We start from the raw sequence: 21,841 nt of genomic DNA, 5'->3' as shown, positions 1-21,841 counted from the left end.
ATCTGTTTGTTCATTCTCACTTCCACATTCTATTTCAGTTGAGAATAAATCACATGATGTTGACGAAGGCATTAAGGGCCCTTCCTTAATGCCTTAGCCGACCTCAAGCTGACTTATCATTCGAACGACGTATTGAAAGTGAAATATGCTTCTCCTATTCATGTGTATTTGCCCTACTTGATAAAATTCCTTCGTCCTATTTACACAGTAACACAAGTCATACATAAGGCTGATAAGGAGTACATTATGCGTTTAATGTCCAAGGTTAATTTCCAGAATACAGAAAAAAGCTTTAACTTTCACTATCTCCTGCGACTCCATATGCATATAAGGAGACACCAAGTTGGAGAACCACTGCTGTAGAACCTGTTGAAAACCTATTTCAATCTTCCATGAAACCCTTGTGTTCAGAATGTTGTATTAATAATTAATAACGGCCCCCCATATTTAAGGTTCCAATGTTAGTGTGTTTATCAAATTAAGGAAACAAATCCAAAAGAGAAGTGGTTTCTGAAATCCCCTGATTTCCCAGCACATGCATTTGTGAAAAACAAATACATTGTTACGGTTGCTGGAATTTGAGGGAAATAACGTGTGCTGCCCACGCGATGAAAACCACTTCTCTTTGAGGTTTTTATCTGTATATGCAGGGGCGGCCTTCCCTACAGGCGGGTTAGGCGGCCGCCTAGAGCGCCATCTAGAGGGGGAGCGCAAAATAATGCGCCCGAAAAAAAAAAAATATATATATATATTTTTATCGGCCACGTCTCTCTCCCCCGTCAACAATCGCTCAAAACCCCCCCCCCCCCCCCCCCCCCTCCCCCCCCGTCAACAATCTCGCCTAGAGCGCCAAATGTGCTGGGGCCACTCCTGGGGGGGGGGGGGGGGGGGGGGCGCCAGGAGTGAAGCTCGCCTAGAGCGCCAAATGTGCTGGGGCCGCCCCTGTGTATATGCACTTGGGCGGAGAAGCAATGATCGCCGCCGACAGCGTCTTTAGTCTGGTCAGCTTTTTCAGTCTGCAGTCTGAATAGAAAGAAAGGCCAAATCGGCCAAATAGTGCTGACGGAACTGAAACGGTTTGTGGGGCATGCCATGAACATTGTAGCCGCGGAACATGCGGGGGATGATTGGGAGATGACGCAATATGTGTGAGTGAGGGTCGGGTGGGGCCTACAACCCATAACATCAGGGCTGAACGTGCCTCTGGCAGACCAGGTCTCCCTGGGTCGACAACACACGGGCATATTCTTTTGTTTTTTTTTCCTTGGTCTGGCCGGCCCATATAACAGGTAGATCTTCCCATTGTTTCATTTATTTTCTTAATTTACAGGGTCTGGCCCAATCACATCGCAGAGCCTTAAACCCAAGGACATGTGGCCAAGGCCGTATTTTTTGGTTGTTGTTCAAATAGTTTAATAACATAACTGAATTTCATGATGATTATCGATCTAAATGCAAGCTTAGCGTATTAGTTTAATAAATTGTTACAATATTGTATTCCAAAAAAGTAAACACTGCTGTGACTACTCTTTTAACGCCCCTTGGAAAAAGCGCAAAATGGTTCATTCCACACCGCTGATTTTACCGCGAATCGCATCTTGCTTACGGTGAGACTTTCTTTCATATTACATATGATTTTGGATTCAATTTAAAAGAAAATGCCCTGTTATTTCAGGCTCATTTCACTTCAGGGTTATAGTTCAAGACCCCATGGGGTCACACAAGAAGTTTCAGAACATTCTGATGTGGAGTTTCAAAGTAAAAGCCAACCAAAATCTCCAATATGAGACATATTGGAGATATATCGGACTGCCTACTCTCTCTAACCTTTGCTTCCTGCCATTCTGCCCTATGTATTTTAACTTATTATGTTGTCCTTTCTATGTCTATTTTATCATGTTTTTTGTATATTTCATTGTGTGTTTTATTGTGTGTGATGTACAGTGTCCTTGAGTGACCTGAAAGGCGCTTTTCTAAATAAAATGCATTATTATTATTATCATTATTATTATTAAAAGCCAACCAAAATCTCCAATATGAGACATATTACATATGATTTTGGATTCAATTTAAAAGAAAATGCCCCGTTATTTCAGGCTCATTTCACTTCAGGGTTATAGCTCACGACCCCATGGGGTCACACAGGAAGTTTCAGAACATTCTGATGTGGAGTTTCAAAGTAAAAGCCAACCAAAATCTCCAATACGAGACATATTACATATGATTTTGGATTCAATTTAAAAGAAAATGCCCCGTTATTTCAGGCTCATTTCACTTCAGGGTTATAGCTCACGACCCCATGGAGTCACGCAAAAGGATTCAGAACATTCTGATGTGGAGTTTCAAAATAAAAGCCAACCAAAGTTTCCAATATGAGACATATTAAATATGATTTTGGATTCAATTTAAAGGAAAATTCCTGTTATTTCAGGCTCATTTCACTTCAGGGTTATAGTTCACGACCCCATGGGGTCACGCAAAAGGTTTCAGAACATTCTGACGTGGAGTTTCAAAATAAAAGCCAACCAAAGTTTCCAATATGAGACATATTACATATGATTTTGGATTCAATTTAAAAGAAAATGCCCTGTTATTTCAGGCTCATTTCACTTCAGGGTTATAGTTCACGACCCGATGGGGTCACGCAAAAGGTTTCAGAACATTTTGACGTGGAGTTTCAAAATAAAAGCCAACCAAAGTTTCCAATATGAGACATATTACATATGATTTCGGATTCAATTTAAAAGAAAATGCCCTGTTATTTCAGGCTCATTTCACTTCAGGGTTATAGTTCAAGACCCCATGGGGTCACACAAAAAGTTTCAGAACATTCTGATGTGGAGTTTCAAAGTAAAAGCCAACCAAAATCTCCAATATGAGACATATTACATATGAATTTGGATTCAATTTAAAAGAAAATGCCCTGTTATTTCAGGCTAATTTTACTTCAGGTTCATAGGTCACGACCCCATGGGGTCACGCAAAGGATTTCAGAACATTCTGATGTGGAGTTTCAAAATAAAAGCCAACCAAAGTTTCCAATATGAGACATATTACATATGATTTTGGATTCAATTTAAAAGAAAATGCCCTGTTATTTCAGGCTCATTTCACTTCAGGGTTATAGTCCAAGACCCCATGGGGTCACACAAGAAGTTTTAGAACATTCTGATGTGGAGTTTCAAAGTAAAAGCCAACCAAAATCTCCAATATGAGACATATTATATATGATTTTGGATTCAATTTAAAAGAAAATGCACTGTTATTTCAGGCTCATTTCACTTCAGGGTTATAGTTCACGACGCCATGGGGTCACGCAAAAGGTTTCAGAACATTCTGATGTTGAGTTTCAAAATAAAAGCCAACCAAAGTTTCCAATATGAGACATATTACATATGAATTTGGATTCAATTTAAAAGAAAATGCCCTGTTATTTCAGGCTAATCTCACTTCAGGTTCATAGGTCACGACCCCCTGGGGTCACGCAAAAGGTTTCAGAACATTCTGATGTGGAGTTTCAAAATAAAAGCCAACCAAAGTTTCCAATATGAGACATATTACATATGAATTTGGATTCAATTTAAAAGAAAATGCCCTGTTATTTCAGGCTCATTTCACTTCAGGTTCATAGTTCACGACCCCATGGGGTCACGCAAAAGGTTTCAGAACATTCTGATGTGGAGTTTCAAAATAAAAGCCAACCAAAGTTTCCAATATGAGACATATTACATATGATTTTGGATTCAATTTAAAAGAAAATGCCCTGTTATTTCAGGCTCATTTCACTTCAGGGTTATAGTCCAAGACCCCATGGGGTCACACAAGAAGTTTCAGAACATTCTGATGTGGAGTTTCAAAGTAAAAGCCAACCAAAATCTCCAATATGAGACATATTACATATTATTTTGGATTCAATTTAAAAGAAAATGCCCTGTTATTTCAGGCTCATTTCACTTCAGGGTTATAGTTCAAGACCCCATGGGGTCACACAAGAACTTTCAGAACATTCTGATGTGGAGTTTCAAAGTAAAAGCCAACCAAAATCTCCAATATGAGACATATTATATATGATTTTGGATTCAATTTAAAAGAAAATGCACTGTTATTTCAGGCTCATTTCACTTCAGGGTTATATTTCACGACGCCATGGGGTCACGCAAAAGGTTTCAGAACATTCTGATGTTGAGTTTCAAAATAAAAGCCAACCAAAGTTTCCAATATGAGACATATTACATATGAATTTGGATTCAATTTAAAAGAAAATGCCCTGTTATTTCAGGCTCATTTCACTTCAGGGTTATAGTTCAAGACCCCATGGGGTCACACAAAAAGTTTCAGAACATTCTGATGTGGAGTTTCAAAGTAAAAGCCAACCAAAATCTCCAATATGAGACATATTACATATGAATTTGGATTCAATTTAAAAGAAAATGCCCTGTTATTTCAGGCTAATTTTACTTCAGGTTCATAGGTCACGACCCCATGGGGTCACGCAAAGGATTTCAGAACATTCTGATGTGGAGTTTCAAAATAAAAGCCAACCAAAGTTTCCAATATGAGACATATTACATATGATTTTGGATTCAATTTAAAAGAAAATGCCCTGTTATTTCAGGCTCATTTCACTTCAGGGTTATAGTCCAAGACCCCATGGGGTCACACAAGAAGTTTTAGAACATTCTGATGTGGAGTTTCAAAGTAAAAGCCAACCAAAATCTCCAATATGAGACATATTATATATGATTTTGGATTCAATTTAAAAGAAAATGCACTGTTATTTCAGGCTCATTTCACTTCAGGGTTATAGTTCACGACGCCATGGGGTCACGCAAAAGGTTTCAGAACATTCTGATGTTGAGTTTCAAAATAAAAGCCAACCAAAGTTTCCAATATGAGACATATTACATATGAATTTGGATTCAATTTAAAAGAAAATGCCCTGTTATTTCAGGCTAATCTCACTTCAGGTTCATAGGTCACGACCCCCTGGGGTCACGCAAAAGGTTTCAGAACATTCTGATGTGGAGTTTCAAAATAAAAGCCAACCAAAGTTTCCAATATGAGACATATTACATATGAATTTGGATTCAATTTAAAAGAAAATGCCCTGTTATTTCAGGCTCATTTCACTTCAGGTTCATAGTTCACGACCCCATGGGGTCACGCAAAAGGTTTCAGAACATTCTGATGTGGAGTTTCAAAATAAAAGCCAACCAAAGTTTCCAATATGAGACATATTACATATGATTTTGGATTCAATTTAAAAGAAAATGCCCTGTTATTTCAGGCTCATTTCACTTCAGGGTTATAGTCCAAGACCCCATGGGGTCACACAAGAAGTTTCAGAACATTCTGATGTGGAGTTTCAAAGTAAAAGCCAACCAAAATCTCCAATATGAGACATATTACATATTATTTTGGATTCAATTTAAAAGAAAATGCCCTGTTATTTCAGGCTCATTTCACTTCAGGGTTATAGTTCAAGACCCCATGGGGTCACACAAGAACTTTCAGAACATTCTGATGTGGAGTTTCAAAGTAAAAGCCAACCAAAATCTCCAATATGAGACATATTATATATGATTTTGGATTCAATTTAAAAGAAAATGCACTGTTATTTCAGGCTCATTTCACTTCAGGGTTATATTTCACGACGCCATGGGGTCACGCAAAAGGTTTCAGAACATTCTGATGTTGAGTTTCAAAATAAAAGCCAACCAAAGTTTCCAATATGAGACATATTACATATGAATTTGGATTCAATTTAAAAGAAAATGCCCTGTTATTTCAGGCTCATTTCACTTCAGGTTCATAGGTCACGACCCCCTGGGGTCACGCAAAAGGTTTCAGAACATTCTGATGTGGAGTTTCAAAATAAAAGCCAACCAAAGTTTCCAATATGAGACATATTACATATGAATTTGGATTCAATTTAAAAGAAAATGCCCTGTTATTTCAGGCTCATTTCACTTCAGGTTCATAGTTCACGACCCCATGGGGTCACGCAAAAGGTTTCAGAACATTCTGATGTGGAGTTTCAAAATAAAAGCCAACCAAAGTTTCCAATATGAGACATATTACATATGATTTTGGATTCAATTTAAAAGAAAATGCCTTGTTATTTCAGGCTCATTTCACTTCAGGGTTATAGTCCAAGACCCCATGGGGTCACACAAGAAGTTTCAGAACATTCTGATGTGGAGTTTCAAAGTAAAAGCCAACCAAAATCTCCAATATGAGACATATTACATATTATTTTGGATTCAATTTAAAAGAAAATGCCCTGTTATTTCAGGCTCATTTCACTTCAGGGTTATAGTTCAAGACCCCATGGGGTCACACAAGAACTTTCAGAACATTCTGATGTGGAGTTTCAAAGTAAAAGCCTACCAAAATCTCCAATATGAGACATATTACATATGATTTTGGATTCAATTTAAAGAAAATGCCCTGTTATTTCAGGCTCATTTCACTTCAGGGTTATAGTTCACGACCCCATGGGGTCACGCAAAAGGTTTCAGAACATTCTGATGTGGAGTTTCAAAATAAAAGCCAACCAAAGTTTCCAATATGAGACATATTACATATGATTTTGGATTCAATTTAAAAGGAAATGCCCTGTTATTTCAGGCTCATTTCACTTCAGGGTTATAGTTCACGACCCCATGGGGTCACGCAGAAGGTTTCAGAACATTCTGATGTGGAGTTTCAAAATAAAAGCCAACCAAAGTTTCCAATATGAGACATATTACATATGAATTTGGATTAAACTAATGATGGCAAAAATAAGGATTTCACACAATAAAATAAAATATGGGGGGTGTACTTATCTAATAGTCACTATTTTCACACCTGAACCACACTTAGACATTTGTGGAAGTGGATTTTCAACGGTCAGATAGGCTACAGATCTTGTTATAACGATAATTGAATAAAAGCTACATGGTCTAAATATAATAACTAAATAATTGTATATTGATTTATATAATATATATTTTAATATTCAATTAATTCAATATTAAACCAATGCATTACAATCTGGAGATTTTTTTCGACTTCAGAAAGGGGGGGCGGGCTGTGCACGCTCTAGCATACAGATCTTGTTATAACGATAATTGAATTAAAGCTACATGTCTACTTATAATATTATAACTAAATAATTGTATATTTAAAGGGACACTGTGTAAAAATTACTCCCATCTAGTGGTACAATTGTATATTGCATTCAAACTAATAGTGCTCGCTTGTTCAAAAACTACGGTGGCCAGTATGTGCCAAGAAGCTGTGTCATGACATCCAATACTACCTCATCGAGTCATTCGAGTGATGATGAGGTTCGTTATTTCAAACTGCATTGAATCATTAGTGTAAGCCAGTGATTTTCAACCTTTTTTGAGCCGCGGCACACTTTTTTCATTTAAAAGATCCTGGGGCACACCACCAACCAAAATGACACAAAATGACACTCTAACACAGTACATATAATACATATTGTGGTGGCGATTTGTCCTCAATAAAACAATAACTTTAAGATTAAGAAATTCAAACAAAGCAAAGTTATCAAAATAGCCACTGAGGCCCCAGGGGGGACGAATCTTACGCGGTGCAGGGGAAAGAGTCAACTGTCCAGTCCAGTCATGAATTTAGATTTCTGCAGGTTTATTTTCCGATCTTCCAAGCAAACAAAACAAATGTGCAACAGTGTGAACCAGCAGCCTCACTCCTTTGTCTCTCTCGAACAGCTGTTGTTCCGTTCCAAATCAGCTGTCCTCTGCCATCTCAGCCCTTACGGGAGCTTTTCAATTCATCCTGGAACGTGCATCTTCTCAGGGAATTTGTACAATAAATCCATAACAAATACCGAATATTGATTGTCTTATGTGTCCATATTATATCGACCGGGTATTCCCAAGACGCTCACAGTTGATTGGCGCGGCGCTGTACAGCGTAAACAAACAACTAAGGTTAGCATTTCATCAAGTATTACTTTTCCTCCCGAGATCCCGCTAATGTTGTGTTATAAAGTAAAGGGAAACAAGATATCTATTCTTCCTCCACCTCTCTCGCTTCTCTGCTTGGTGTTGCTGACGCTTATAGTTTGCCTCCCTCGCTCTTGTAACGTCACGTACGTGGAAAACAACGATGCTCCGAATTCTGATTTTTTGGCGACGATGATTCCTTCTCCTGTGGCGTGGCATAAGTATGGTCTTTCACAAAAATGCGGTGCATGTTCAAATTTGCCGGTAAAACTCGTCTCGCTAAACTAAGCTAAGCTCTGTTCCACAGTCACGCTGGCTCAGAGTGAAAACGCGTTTGCAATTCCTGTACCACGTATTGCTTTTTGTCCCTCTCGGCAGTTCATAGACCGGAAGAACATGGAAGCCTCCATGAAGCTTACCCGTCCTATGTAACCATATTGATATTAATATTAATTATTCTTCGCTCAGGAGGTTAAGTGACATTCTTGGCAGAGATAAATTTACTCCAATGAGGACTTATTTATGAATGAATACGTTGATTTGAGGTAATGAATTACTCAAAATATTACATAGTGTCCCTTTAAAGAAAAGAAAAAAATATATATATAAAATATATTTTAATATTTATTTATCTTTTATATCAAAGGGAGTCTCAATGGACACATACGATGATCGACTTGTGGGCTCCACCTTTTTTCTCTAAGGGCTAGAACTCCATCTCGGATATGTCGTTCTCGGGACCCCGGGAAATGTGTGTACAGTACACTTTTTGGCATCTCTAGCTATCTCGAAAAGGCGGGAAAGGGGCGTGACCTCCAACAGTAGAATAAATGTACATAAGACAGAGGTTAGTTTCTATAGTCCCCATTTTTTGTGGGATGGAGGTGTACATTACTGGCTTATGCCCTGTTTACACCTACCCGATAGTGGGCCCCGATGGTGCCCGATGGCTAAATCAGCAGCTATCGTTATAACATCGGCAAATAGCGTGGTTGCATCGGGAAACACCGTTACTCTTCCCGGGAACATCGTTAGACAACGGGAAGAAACGGGAAGAAATGCTCAATGATCGGGCAACATCGGGCAACATCGGCAAAGAACAAACATGTTTGTTAATTTTGGGTCTATCGGGGTAGAATCGGTTACCAGGTGTTGCTATGGGCTAATCGACTATAATCGGGAATAGAACGGGAGTATAACGTAAGACATCGCAAATCGTTCGGGAATTTTCCCGGGCACATCAGCTATATTCGTTAATCTTCCGCGCTTTATCGTGTTTTATCGTCTTTATATCGGCAACCTCAACACACGAAAGACCCTCGAGAACCCTAGACAAATAACGATTGTGAGTGAACAGATTGTGTTAAGGAAGACCCTCAATCTGCCACTTGGATATAAATAGGGGGTGATGGATGGATGTCCTACTTTTATAATTACAGGGTACTTCGCCCATTTAGAACCGGCGTTCTATTATTATAAAATCGCTATTGTAATATAAATAAATATATAAATAAATATCAGTCTAAACCAGTCTCCCCTTTGCCTTCTCCCGAAATGACGCCAAATGACGCCAAACGCGTCATTTAACGTGTTTGGCGTCATTCGAAATGACGTCAAATGACGCCAAACGCACTTCGGGTGTCTTCCCTGGCATAAATCGTTATGTTATCGTTATAACATCGGGTATGTGTAAATGCTACCCCGATAAATTGACCCGATCATACATTTTTAGCCCGATGTCACCCGAATCACCCCGACTTCCACATCGGTGGTCCATCGGCCATTAGCGGCCATTAGCGGGATGGTGTAAACGGGGCATTAGGGTGTGTATACACAGCTGGCCTGTGGCCAAGTTTTTGAAATCTGGGGTCCAAAGGTCAAAAGGAGCAGCCACCACGCCGCTTATGAGATAACAAAAAATGTATGTGCATTTCTCTCATAACTTTTTGTCATTATTAAATCCAACATATGCATGTTGGATGGCTAGGGTGTAGGTCTGGGAAGAACTTTAGGCCCAAATCTTGCAAGCGAGCCGCTGGGTGAGGTGCAACGAGATGGAGCACTTTCTGAGTCATTTCCTGTAGGGCTGGAGTTGATCATCGTAGTCGCATCACTTCCTTTAGGGCTTCTGCCTCCTAATTGATCATTGTAGTTTATTTGAATGCCCTCTTTCATATATATGACACCACCACCACTGGGACGTGGCAACATATCCATATGGGGAGGGGGGGGTGCTTGTGCCCACGTTGATTGATGCATAGTTTAAATTTTCAACGGGACAAGCCCATAAGGTGAAGCCTACAGCTACGCCTACAATCACTAGAGTTATAATATCAACTATCGTTCTGACCGGTTCTGACCTGATTTGCACTGTTTCTTGTTGGTGGGCGTGCCCTTAACCTACATCCACGTCCCAGTTTGATTGACATGATCAAACAGCCCGCCCCGCCCCCTGATGAAAGCCCTTACTGCTGTCTCCGAACACAGCTATTGGATAAATTGCAGATTATAAAACATGCATTCAAAAAAAAAAAAAAATGATTTTTACGGAACAACGTCTTAATTTGCGGGACATGTAAAAAGTAATGGAAATGCGTGACAGTCCAGAACAAAGCGGGACATCATTGACCTCTTAAGGAAACATACAAGAAAGCATTAACAATCAACATAGTAGCTTACTACTTTATTATGCATTGACAAAGAAAATGCAAGTGTCAACATTTATGAACAATCAACTTCTTAGAAATGGCTATTAATTATATATGAAAATGTCATTCATTCCTTTGCAAACTGCTCAATGCCCAATTCTTTAATAGGTTGTGGAAACGCGCCATTAGCTAGTCACACCCACTGAGAGGAGGACTTTCCTCCTTTCTCCCATTGCACCCCATTTTAATCACTGGCCGCCAACACTTTCAGGGAAATTAATGGGAGTAAATGGAGGCTAAGGGAGAAACGTGTATATATTTATGTGTGTATTTAATATTTTCTACATTCATGAGAGATGATGCCACACATAGCCAAAGGGATAGATCAGGGAAATCCTCATAGTAGTGAAGACAAAACTCGTTCCTGAGCTATGAACCAGAACCTAGAAATGTTGATACAGTTTTTGTTGATTCATTTCTTCCTCCTTCTGTTGTGAGTGAATATTCACAATGTATCTGTTTCTCAGGCCTCAGGGTATAAATCAGTACTCAGAATGCTTCACACGTCATTGAACATTTGTTTAAATGTACAACCAATAACAACCTACAACAATAGGCTTCATAGCCTATTTGCCCTTTCTTCCAATTTAGATACTTCAAATTAATCTGTGGTTAGACTTAATGGACTGATTCAACTCCACTTAACTGTATGTAGCGACCCCAGGGAGCATGACTGTATGACGTAAGAGCGCTCATGCGTCAGGCGATAGGACCGGTCTATCGCTGCCAACTTCCTTTGAACATGTGACTGTTGTGTGAACGCATAGAGCAGTCACGCTGGAAGCAGTGCAGTCCGATTCTCCGAACTTGTGATCCAACCTCCGGATCACAACCACACCAGCCGGGACACCTATATATTGAAAGCAGAATCCGCCCTTTATTCCTTCTCTCCATTCCTCAAAAGATATCGATCAAGATGGACTGCGGAATCATCACGTCGAAAACTGTGCTACTGCTTCTCAGTCTAATATTTTGGGTGAGTCTTCTACGCCTTGAACGTCGTTATTGTACGTCGCATGTTGACTACCTCGGGGGTAGCTACGGACGAAAACAAGGCTGACATTACTTCCGTAACCATCCGGATAATAACTTGGATTTTGTTTTTAAATGACATATGATCACTTATTTAGCTGAATCGCTGGGCTCATAGTTTAATTTCATGTCATATGTCGATGTTATGTTTTAAATCACACTGTTTATGTTTTGGCCATTTGGTCACGTCTGTGTTCTGTTGTATTACTTAGGTTTAAAACTTTGGATTTCAGGGTGAAATGTCAGCTTTCGCTTCTACTGTAACAAAAAACAAGTAGGCATAATTCATAAAGTCCAGTAGCGGTATAGGCCTGCGGACTTAACGTCATATTGCGTTTAGTCATAGCCATGCATTGACCTCCCTTGAAATTTAGTTTAATGGTAATTTGACCAGATTTACTGAATACTCATGGGTCGACCATGAACTTTTCGTAGTAGACTTTGAGGGGCAAATTGAGGATCTTATAATATCAGACCATACCTAATTATATTAGCAGACTGTGTCAACTCTTGAGTCTTATTAGGTTGGACCGACATAGAACTCTCTTTGTATCTGTTAAACAAACTGTCCATGCCCACTGACTTTCAGTTCCTTATTTCTGTTTAAATATAGGCCTACAAATTGGCTATTACTCCCCCACTCCCCCTACCTTTTATGTTTCTTTTACAGTCTAACCACTTTTAACATTTGTATAAATATGTATAGATCTATCTTCACTTCCTTTGATTGAGTTCTCCAAATTTTCTCACAATGATTCAATTTGCTTTGAGGAAAATAGAATTGACAGTGTTGGCTCATCATATCACAAACAATGTTTAACTATAAAGACAAACCATTATGAAGGCAATCCGGTAGCCCTCCCCAAGCCAGGTTTTAGCTGTAAAATGTCTTTTACATTTTTAAAGAAAACCAAATCAAATGTTGTATACATTACATTTTGGATGGACAAGTGAGTGCTGGAGTCCTTTCGCTACTAACTCACAACACATTCATATTTCATGAGTTCATTCTGAGTGAAACTCGGTTCATGGTGGAGTTTAACTTCAGTTAGTAAGTAGTTGAAGTTAACTGTGGAGGCCTTGAGCTTTCTGCTCACATTCCAGAGTAGGTGAACGTATGTTCTTTCAGCCACGTGGTCTAATTTCTCAGGCAAAAGATCAGAGTTCCTGGTCCGATTTAAGAGGTGGGGGAGGAGATGGGAGGGCTGGAGGGAGGGAGGGGTGTGGATAAGGTGGATCTCGTGACTACTGGGTGATGATACATAAGTCATGCAAGAGATGGGGTTGGTTGGGACACACACACACACACACACACACACACACACACACACACACACACACACACACACACACACACACACACACACACACACACACACACACACACACACACACACACACACACACACACACACACACACACACACACACACACACACAGAGAGAGAGAGTATGCTGAGATTACCTTGAAAAATGTGATCCTTTTCTCAGTGAGTAAAGTACATAGTAGCCTACCCCCTAATATCATTGTGGAGCTTTATGAAGCTTATGGGATTCAGTACGGCAATGCACAAATGCTGAAGAAATGTATAAACGTATACACTTTCCATCTGCTGCGATCTGCATCCATATCAAACACTTAGAAACTAAAAAGGATCAGCATGCCTATTCTTTAAAGTAGTATTTGTTATCATAAATATATCTGAGGATTTATTTAGGGATTTTTTTGACCGGCAGGATTAGACCTGTAAAATATCCAACCCCTATCAAGTATGATAGTCAAAGGAAAAAGCGAAGCACAAAGTGACTGAAGCATTTGTATGTTTTGACCTTTGACTGTTCATGACTGTTTCCCAGGATGTCAGGCCCATTCCAAGCCGTCATCTTAGCGCTAATTCCCCATTAATAATAACACGTTCCTTGTTTATTCTAGAATTGTTAGGGTCTTGTTCTTGGTCAAGAAGTACCAAAATGGTGGGCTTGAACTTTGTTATCTGTGGAACATCAGATCACATGATTGTAACCCCCCCCCCATATGCTAATATTCAGGATATCATTAAGTTAGTTCATAGCACTAGGCGTCCCGTTTTAAAACATATTTACTCTTCGTATTGAGAAGGAATTAATATAATGTTGATCAGGAGAATGACCCGTGATTATCACAATGCATGTTCTTACAAAAACAGCCCCACACTCTCTCCCTCTTAAAAGTTGAGCCTGAATTTGAAACCAAGCCGTTATTCTTTCATCGTATATGTCTTTGCTTGGGTTTGTTTGATGTGTCCAAACAACGCTTTTAACGTTGGTTAAAGAGAACCTTAATAAAAAGGCCTGATCGATTCACGCTCCACTTAGAAAATAATGTGTTCCTAAAGAACAGCCCTGGTCTCGCATGTCTTGGCCCCACGGCTCCTTGAATCCGTGTGTGAACTGTATTGCTCTACAATGTAAGGATTTTGTTGCTGAAATCTTGTGACCAGCAATGACTGTGATAGAATAGCCCGGAAATCTGATAACAGATGAAAACAGGACATTTTGGAACTAACTATTAAACAACTCTTAAAGATAATATGTGGTTACAATGCAGTCTATTAGAGATCCACTAATGGTGGTATCTATATTATGGTAACAACACTTGGCCGAAATTTGTGACTAAGTAGTGGGTAAATAACATCCTGAACTTATCTGACTTCTGTCTTCAAATGATTGCATCAGAAATATTTCTTGGCTTCAAGACCCAGAGAGAACATGTCTGAAATGCAGCATTTAAGCTTTTTTAAAACAGCCTTTTCCCCCAAAATGCTAGAGCAGGATTGGATTATTTGAAAAATGTCAACACTTCTATCTTATGCTGAAGATACCTGAAGATGTCATAGGGCTGGGCCCTCACATGTGTGTGCCATTGAACCACTGGGAGTCGCACTTGCGGTACTCTCATACATTTAGCACTCGGACTGATGAGTGCACACAGCTATTGAAAGCTTTAAAATAATACATTTTGCCCTCATATTTCCTTGCAGGCTGCGGGAGCCGCCTTAGCCTATGTGGGGGCCTACATCATCAGGAGCTACACCAACTTCGAGGCCTTCCTGGAGGACAAATATGTCATGATCCCAGCCGTGATCATCATCTGTGTCGGCGTGGCGATGTTCCTTTTGGGCTTGCTGGGATGCTGTGCCACAATCTCAGAGTCCAAAGTCGGCCTTGGCTTGGTGCGTTTGACCAGTGTTTGAGTTTCTGTTATTGATTATCGATTATTTTGTGTGTGTGTTTGTATGGTTTTGTAAGCTGCTATGAAATGTAAGATGCTTATTTGTGTCCTTTTCTCGTGTCTGTTTCTTTTCCCCAGTTCCTGGTCGTCATCCTGGCGCTCTTCGCTGGTGAAGTTGCTGCTATGACCTTCTGTTTCATCTACCAGGGCAAGGTGAATCAGGAACCTTCATTCATGTATATCAACATGCTTACTCTTTTGTGTATTTAACCTTCTGTCCAGCAGCTGTGCTGAGATGTGTGTTTGAGTTGCACTGTGTTGATTCGCAAAATACTGTTGACCTTTCTCATTGCAATTAGTAGCCATCCCATCATCCCGGCTTCATATAACTGTTGCTTCTGTTTGTAAATGATACAAATACAACATGGCCTCTGATAATCGGTATTAAGGTGTGTTTCTGTATAGCTTCCCAAGAGGTTTTGCAAAAATACCTCCCTTGTATCTCTGCCATGTTTTTAACAAAGTTATGTACGGCCTGCAATGCACCAAGGTATTCCCGTCTGTGACGGGTCTTGAGCTGCTTGTGTGAGCAGGGACTGAAGTGGATGGTCTGTCTGTTTGTTGTTTTAGATAACTGAGGACCTGCAGCGTTCGATGACCGACGTCTTCATGAAGTACGACGGGCAGAGCACAGAGAGCGTTGCCGTGGATCACCTGCAGTCCCAGGTGAGGGCCTCAACACAGTTGTGCTTACAGCGGTTTTGAACGGGAAATGCTTCACTCCTGTTGCTCTCTACGACTGATGTTTTGTTTTGTTTTCCTCCCACACTGGTTTGCATATTCCTTGAAGTTGTTGGGTCTGAAATATGTGTGTTTATCCTTCTCTTTCCTAGTCTTGCAAATGCCTTTGCATGATAAAGTAGAGTATTCATGTTGTAAAATCTGTGAAAGCTTTTGCCAACTGTTGGCACTGTTGATTACAAAAGAGAGAGAACGAGAGCTAAAATAAAAAAACGAGAGCTAAAATGTCTGCACACGGGTCAGGAGAAAGCTAGAGAAAGGCAACAGCAAAGGAGAAGGAGCGAGAGAGAGAGTTGGCCTGCAGTGATAATATCCTCTTCCCTCCCTCCCACGACAGTTGCAGTGCTGTGGAGTGTTTAACCTGAGCAGCTGGGTGTCCACCCCCTGGTACACCAGCCACAACAATACAGTTCCCTTCTCCTGCTGCAAGAACCAGACGGAGTGCACCGGCCAGCTCGACAAGCCTCAGTTCCTCTTCACAAAGGTGGGCTCCAGCCCTATCCCTCCCTGCTTGAGCTGTTGTTGTGAACTAACAATCAGAACGTTTACATGCACAGCTTAAAACGATTCAAAGCCATAGTTCAACTATGCTCCTCAACCGGACAACTGCAATTGTCCGAGTATACATGGCGGTCAGAAAAATTGATGAATTGGCTGAAGCATGTCATGCCACGGTACGATAGGTGGCGTTGTACCCATTTCAACTAATAGAGCCACAGGCTGACCTGTTGACGTCGCTAGCAACGACAAACCCCGGCGGCATTCGAGAAAGGTGTTTTCAGTAGACAGCTGTCAGTTCACTACGGGTCCATGCCATTTCTCCGACGCTCCATTGTTCCAAACTCGTATGTGGTCGTACACTGCCAGCGGTGGAGCAGCTCCTCCGGGAGTCTGCATATGGCAACAATCCCTTTCTCCTCCATGTCGCGTTTCAATCTTGACTTCAGAGTGTCAAAGCCAAAGTTCCTTTCCCCAATTCCATCGTCACCATGGCCGAGATAACCCCCAATATGAGTCTTTACTTGTTGCTGAAGTACCAGAGAGTTCGAGAACCCGACGCAGTCTTTGGAGGGGACATAATACGAAAACAACACTTTTCCTGGGATTTGGGGTGATTTTTTGGCTCTCTGGTGCTCCCACATGCATACAAACTTTGAAAACAGTCAGTACGTGATTTTTTGAGTGAGATATGCATCTCTGAAAGTACCCTGCCTACAGTTACCAAACGAGCAAGACAGTTTCGGCGCCCCCTCCTATGTAGAAAGGGGGCACAGTTGAATATTACCTCCCACTTCCCCACTGCCCTCCAATCAGAATATAGTTACGATTTTGTGAACCAGCGGACGAGCAGCTCCGGCGGGGGGAACTCGGCGGCAGCTCAGCTCCGGGAGTAGGCCTACAATCCCTTTCTCTGCCGGACTGCAGTCCGGAGGAGGAGACATGGAGGAGAAAGGGATTGTTCTCCCGGAGCTGAGCTGCCGGACTGCCGCCGAGCTACCCCAACCAGACTTTTCAGCTCCCGGAGGACACCAGCCGGAGCAGCTGGAAAGCTTCAGCGGCGGCTGGACGGCTTTGACGCCGAAGCTTCGGCGGCAGTTCGGCAGCTCAGCTCCAGGAGTACAATCCCTTTCTCCTCCATGTCGCGTTCATGGACTTCAGAGTCAAGGCCAAAGTTCCTTTCCCCCAATTCTTCTCATCCATGGCCGAGATATCCTCCACTATGAGTCTTTACTTGTTGTGAAAGTGCCAGAGACGTCAGACGCAGTCTTTATGATTCATAATTTCATCAGAGGCGCACATAGCTTATGGCCTTGATATTAGATATAATATTATATAAATACCCATATATAATATAATTATTATATTATATAGATATAGAGCTCCAGGAGTCCGCAAACCTCAACAATCCCTTCTCCTCCATGCTGTGGTTCAGTCTGACAGCCCATTGGTCAATGGGCAGCAGCTCATTTGCATTAAAGCTACAGACTCCAGAAACAGAATTCTGAAGGGACTGAAACTGAGGGGATTAGCGGTAGGCGAGATTTTCTTTCCAAAAAGCTATTTCCAGCAAACAGCTTCAAAAACATGTTTTCTGGAACTCAAATACTATGTTTACTTGTTGTGAAAACGCCATAATATGTCTCCTTTAAGATTCATAATATCATAATATCCCTATCAGTTCGGCCGCGGTTCGGGGGTAACACCCTTCACTTTGACCGGCAGTGGGTCTGCTTATAAGTCGGAATGAAGCGGCCACCGAATCTTGACAGGCTGGGTACTTTTATTCATAGTTAAACTAACTTTACAGTACACGTTTGCACGGACACAACCGGACTCGTTCATTCACTAAACTGACACACGCTACCACTCGCGCTCATCGCTCACCCAGTCACTCGCTGAGGTCACTCACACACACACACTGCCATTCTCGCTTACACACATACGCTTCTCTCGTAACAGAAGCGTAGTGTGTACTGAATGCATGTTGATGATGATACACTTATAGGGGGTAACTACATTGTTACACCGCCTTCCTCAATCTTCTTCGACCTGTTTTAAGAAATCGCTGTTTCCCGTTTTCCGACGGCAACAACAACAAGAATATTGTCTCTTTATACTTACGGCTCACGGCCCCGGGAAAAGAACTTGAGCATGCGTAGAACACATAATCCGATTCCAATCGAATTTAACATATACATGCACGCTTAATGCGACTATCAATCGAATAATCTAGGGGTGAGTAACCCGATTCGATTTGATTTTAGTCCGACTAAGGTGTATACATGCATCTTAAAAATCCAATCATTGTTGGACTAAGCCAATAATTCGATTTTCTTGAGTGTCATGTAAGCACACTAAGTCTAGATGTGGAGCGTGATGATAAGATCCTTTTGATTTTTATGTGGTTAGAGTATTATTTCAATTGTGTTTTCAGTGTTTATGATCAAATGAATATCAAATTATCCGAATCGGTGTTTGATCCAATGGGCTTGGTATTAATTTATTTTTTTCTTTCTATCACTTTTTGTTTTTGTTATTTTCTGATAGAACATGATTATATTAAGATGCCATTAGAGGCTTTGTAGGAGTTTTTGACTGCAACACGTTAAAACCCATAGATACAAAAAAGAATACTTTATTTGCAATCGTTGTTCCCTGTATTCTAATATCACTTCATCACCACCATTGTATGTTCTCGATTTGTGTTACTGGGTATTACCCCGGTCAAAATATAAGCCCTAATCCTTCTTTGTAAGCCGAAACCTGTGCGGGTTAGCATAAGAAGATTTGAGGTTTCCATGTTAAAGGTCAGCCTGCCATGCAAAAAGTATATTTGTCGAGCTAGTTATGTGTAGCTTCATTATCATGCACAAACTTTGATAAAAGTAATAATAAAAATGTGTGTTTCAGGGATGCCAAGACCAGGTGGATGTGCTCCTTCAGAATGTGTTGAGTTATGCCATGCTGGTGATCCTGGGCTTCGCCATAATTAAGGTAAGATGGTTATGACACTGAGGAGCCGCAGACAGGGAGACCCCCATGGAATATTGTCAAAGCTCTATATCGCATTGGGGGGAAGTGTGTGTGTGTGTGTGTGTGTGTGTGTGTGTGTGTGTGTGTGTGTGTGTGTGTGTGTGTGTGTGTGTGTGTGTGTGTGTGTGTGTGTGTGTGTGTGTGTGTGTGTGTGTGTGTGTGTGTGTGTGTGTGTCCCAGCCAACTCCATCTCTTGCGTGACTTATGTATCATCACCCAGTAGTCACGAGATCCACCTTATCTACACCCCTCCCTCCCTCCAGCCCTCCCATCTCCTCCCCCACCTCTGTGTGTCTGTGTGTGTGTGCGTAACAAGAGAAATTTCAGTTTTTTGTTGTCACTTATAAACTGGTCTCTAGAAGATGGAGACATTGTTTATTAAACAAATCTATACTAATAAGAATCTCAGAAAGCTGATTATGAAGTCCTAAATGTGTGTTTTGGTGTCTGTGTGTTTCCAGGTCTTCGGGATGCTGAGCGTGTGTGTGATCACCTGTAGGTGCAACGACAGGAGGAATGGCTACCATCCCATCTATAACTGAGGCAGTTCCTTCTCCACCAGGCATTTAGCTTAGATATTCTTCCTCAGCCTTATCCTTTCTCCTCTTTCTGACGTAGTACCTGCTCTACCATGCATTTAGCTAAGTGAAGCTCCGTCAGTCTTAACCTTTCTCCTGTCTCCTCCCATGGCTGCCTGATACGTCCCTGCGCCTCGCTATAGGAGTTCACACACTTCCCCAGAGTCACCGTTAGACTGCAATCAGAAGGGAAAAGTTACCAAACCTTTTAGTATAACAGCCCTTTTTATGGAACTTTCTTAAAACAATTTGATATGGGCAAAAATATTATTGTAAAATAATTTGATGAGGACACATTATGGAACATTTTTGCATTTGTCACACGTCTAAAACATGAGTGTTTTTAAAGGAAAAACTTTAAAGCAAGGAATAAGTTTCTTTTCCAACTTGGAAAACAATTTTGGACACAATTCACAAAACACTTGACTACTAAGAAGACAATTCACGAAACACGAAAAGTTACCTAGGAACATGTGGCTCATCCTCACAAATCTTTTTCTCGAACTGTACATTGAACATGCTGTGAAAAGACAAATGGCAGGTTTTTGACATTGAGCTTTACATATGCCCGGGCAGGAATGGTTTTCACAAAGCACCGATTCGACTCGTATATCCATATATCTACTGAACACAAAATAAATGGTTATTTTCCATTATTTGTTTTCATCCTTGGGGTTTTAGTGAACGCCTCTGCGCTGCTTTTACATGACAAAAAGAAACCACTACTCCAACTATAGGGGAGCTAATATGAGGATGAAGTCTCTCACATATGAGGTATTATATACGCTGTTTTGTATTGATTTTAAATGGGCATGATTCAGTGGCTAAGATTGTATTTGATAAATGTTTATCTATGTTAAGCCTCTTCCATACTAAATGCAAAGTTCTCCCTTATCGTATCTTTTCAAAGTTATGCATTGATGGGATTACTGTTGTGTATAATTGATTGCCTAAGTAATAAATTATGCTATGGAAACAATGATCTTATATTTTTGTCTTATGTAATGGAATCCTTGCTGGTACATGAGAACTGCAAAGAACAAAAAAACGTAGGCAGAATTATGGAGTGATTCCCTACCACAGAACTAGATTTTTTATTTTCTTTAGTCGGAGCATTTGATTTATTTATTGCTGTCGGGATGTGAAGTATTTAAAAAAAATATATAAGACAAACGATGCTTATCAAATAAATGGCCTACTCTACCCTTTCAAAACCATCATTGAGACTGTAAGACATAAATGTTTAAGGGCTACCGATGAACCAAACCAAACCATAATTTGCATTAGTTTACAAAGGTTTCTGTTTCTTGTGTAGACTTTCTGACATTAAACTATGGTTAAAAGTTAGAACTCTATTTTTGGTTGCAGTGAATGAAAACAACCAACAGATGGTGCTAGATTTCTGTTATTTGCTAGGGCCATATAATCCCCCCATGCTGGGATTCTGCGGAAATGTGTAAAAAGTTGACAGAGCCCAACAGGGAACTATGGGCTTCAAATAGGGCAGGCCAGCCTTAATACTCCAATTAAGGATGAAAATAATTTAATTTGATAATGCATTGCCCAAATAATACTAAAAGCTATGATCGACTGTGTGTTAGCAATCCAGTAAGCACATTTGCTAGATAGGTTCCTGTGTGGTTCTGTTTACAAACATTAACATGAGTTAATAATTGGCGTTGTTACTAGATGCTTTGTTGATATTCAGCCAGACAGCCCAATTTTCTTTTTCATGAAGAGCTGTCTGAACCGAAATGGCCTGAAAAACCACCAGGGATGGACTTCTGTCTCCGCTTCTCCTCTCTGTTTTGTGTGTGTGTGTGTGTGTGTGTGTGTGTAGGGCTGTTGCACCAAATCCTGGGCCCCTATACTATAGGTGCTGATGGACCCCCCTGCGCTAAGTTGTTGGCGGGGGGGGGGGGGGTATGGAGCGATTGTTGACGGGGGGGTGGGGGGAGACGTGGCCGATAAGTAATTTTATTTTATTTTTTTATTTTT

General features: G+C 40.7%; 1 protein-coding gene across 1 annotated transcript; it reads left to right on the top strand.

The window, feature by feature from the left end:
• The first annotated feature begins 11,391 nt into the window (after positions 1-11,391).
• Positions 11,392-20,825, top strand: tspan36 (tetraspanin 36). Its single transcript, XM_030358917.1, has 7 exons — positions 11,392-11,663; positions 14,740-14,931; positions 15,069-15,143; positions 15,561-15,656; positions 16,069-16,215; positions 19,143-19,226; positions 19,727-20,825. The coding sequence occupies exons 1-7, from the start codon at positions 11,604-11,606 to the stop codon at positions 19,805-19,807; spliced, it is 735 nt and encodes a 244-aa protein (XP_030214777.1). The 5' UTR covers positions 11,392-11,603; the 3' UTR covers positions 19,808-20,825.
• Positions 20,826-21,841: the final 1,016 nt, after the last annotated feature.

Source organism: Gadus morhua, chromosome 6, assembly GCF_902167405.1.
Source record: "Gadus morhua chromosome 6, gadMor3.0, whole genome shotgun sequence".
NCBI lineage: Eukaryota > Metazoa > Chordata > Actinopteri > Gadiformes > Gadidae > Gadus > Gadus morhua.
Note: the sequence above shows the minus strand (reverse complement) of the source record. Positions and strands in the feature narration are given on the sequence as shown.

Excerpts from the sequence above, each read along its gene's own strand:
- tspan36 (XM_030358917.1), top strand. The coding sequence starts at position 11,604 with ATGGACTGCGGAATCATCACGTCGAAAACTGTGCTACTGCTTCTCAGT. Across the intron at positions 15,144-15,560 it reads GTTTCATCTACCAGGGCAAG|ATAACTGAGGACCTGCAGCG; the intron begins GTGAATCAGGAA and ends TTGTTGTTTTAG. Across the intron at positions 19,227-19,726 it reads TGGGCTTCGCCATAATTAAG|GTCTTCGGGATGCTGAGCGT; the intron begins GTAAGATGGTTA and ends GTGTGTTTCCAG.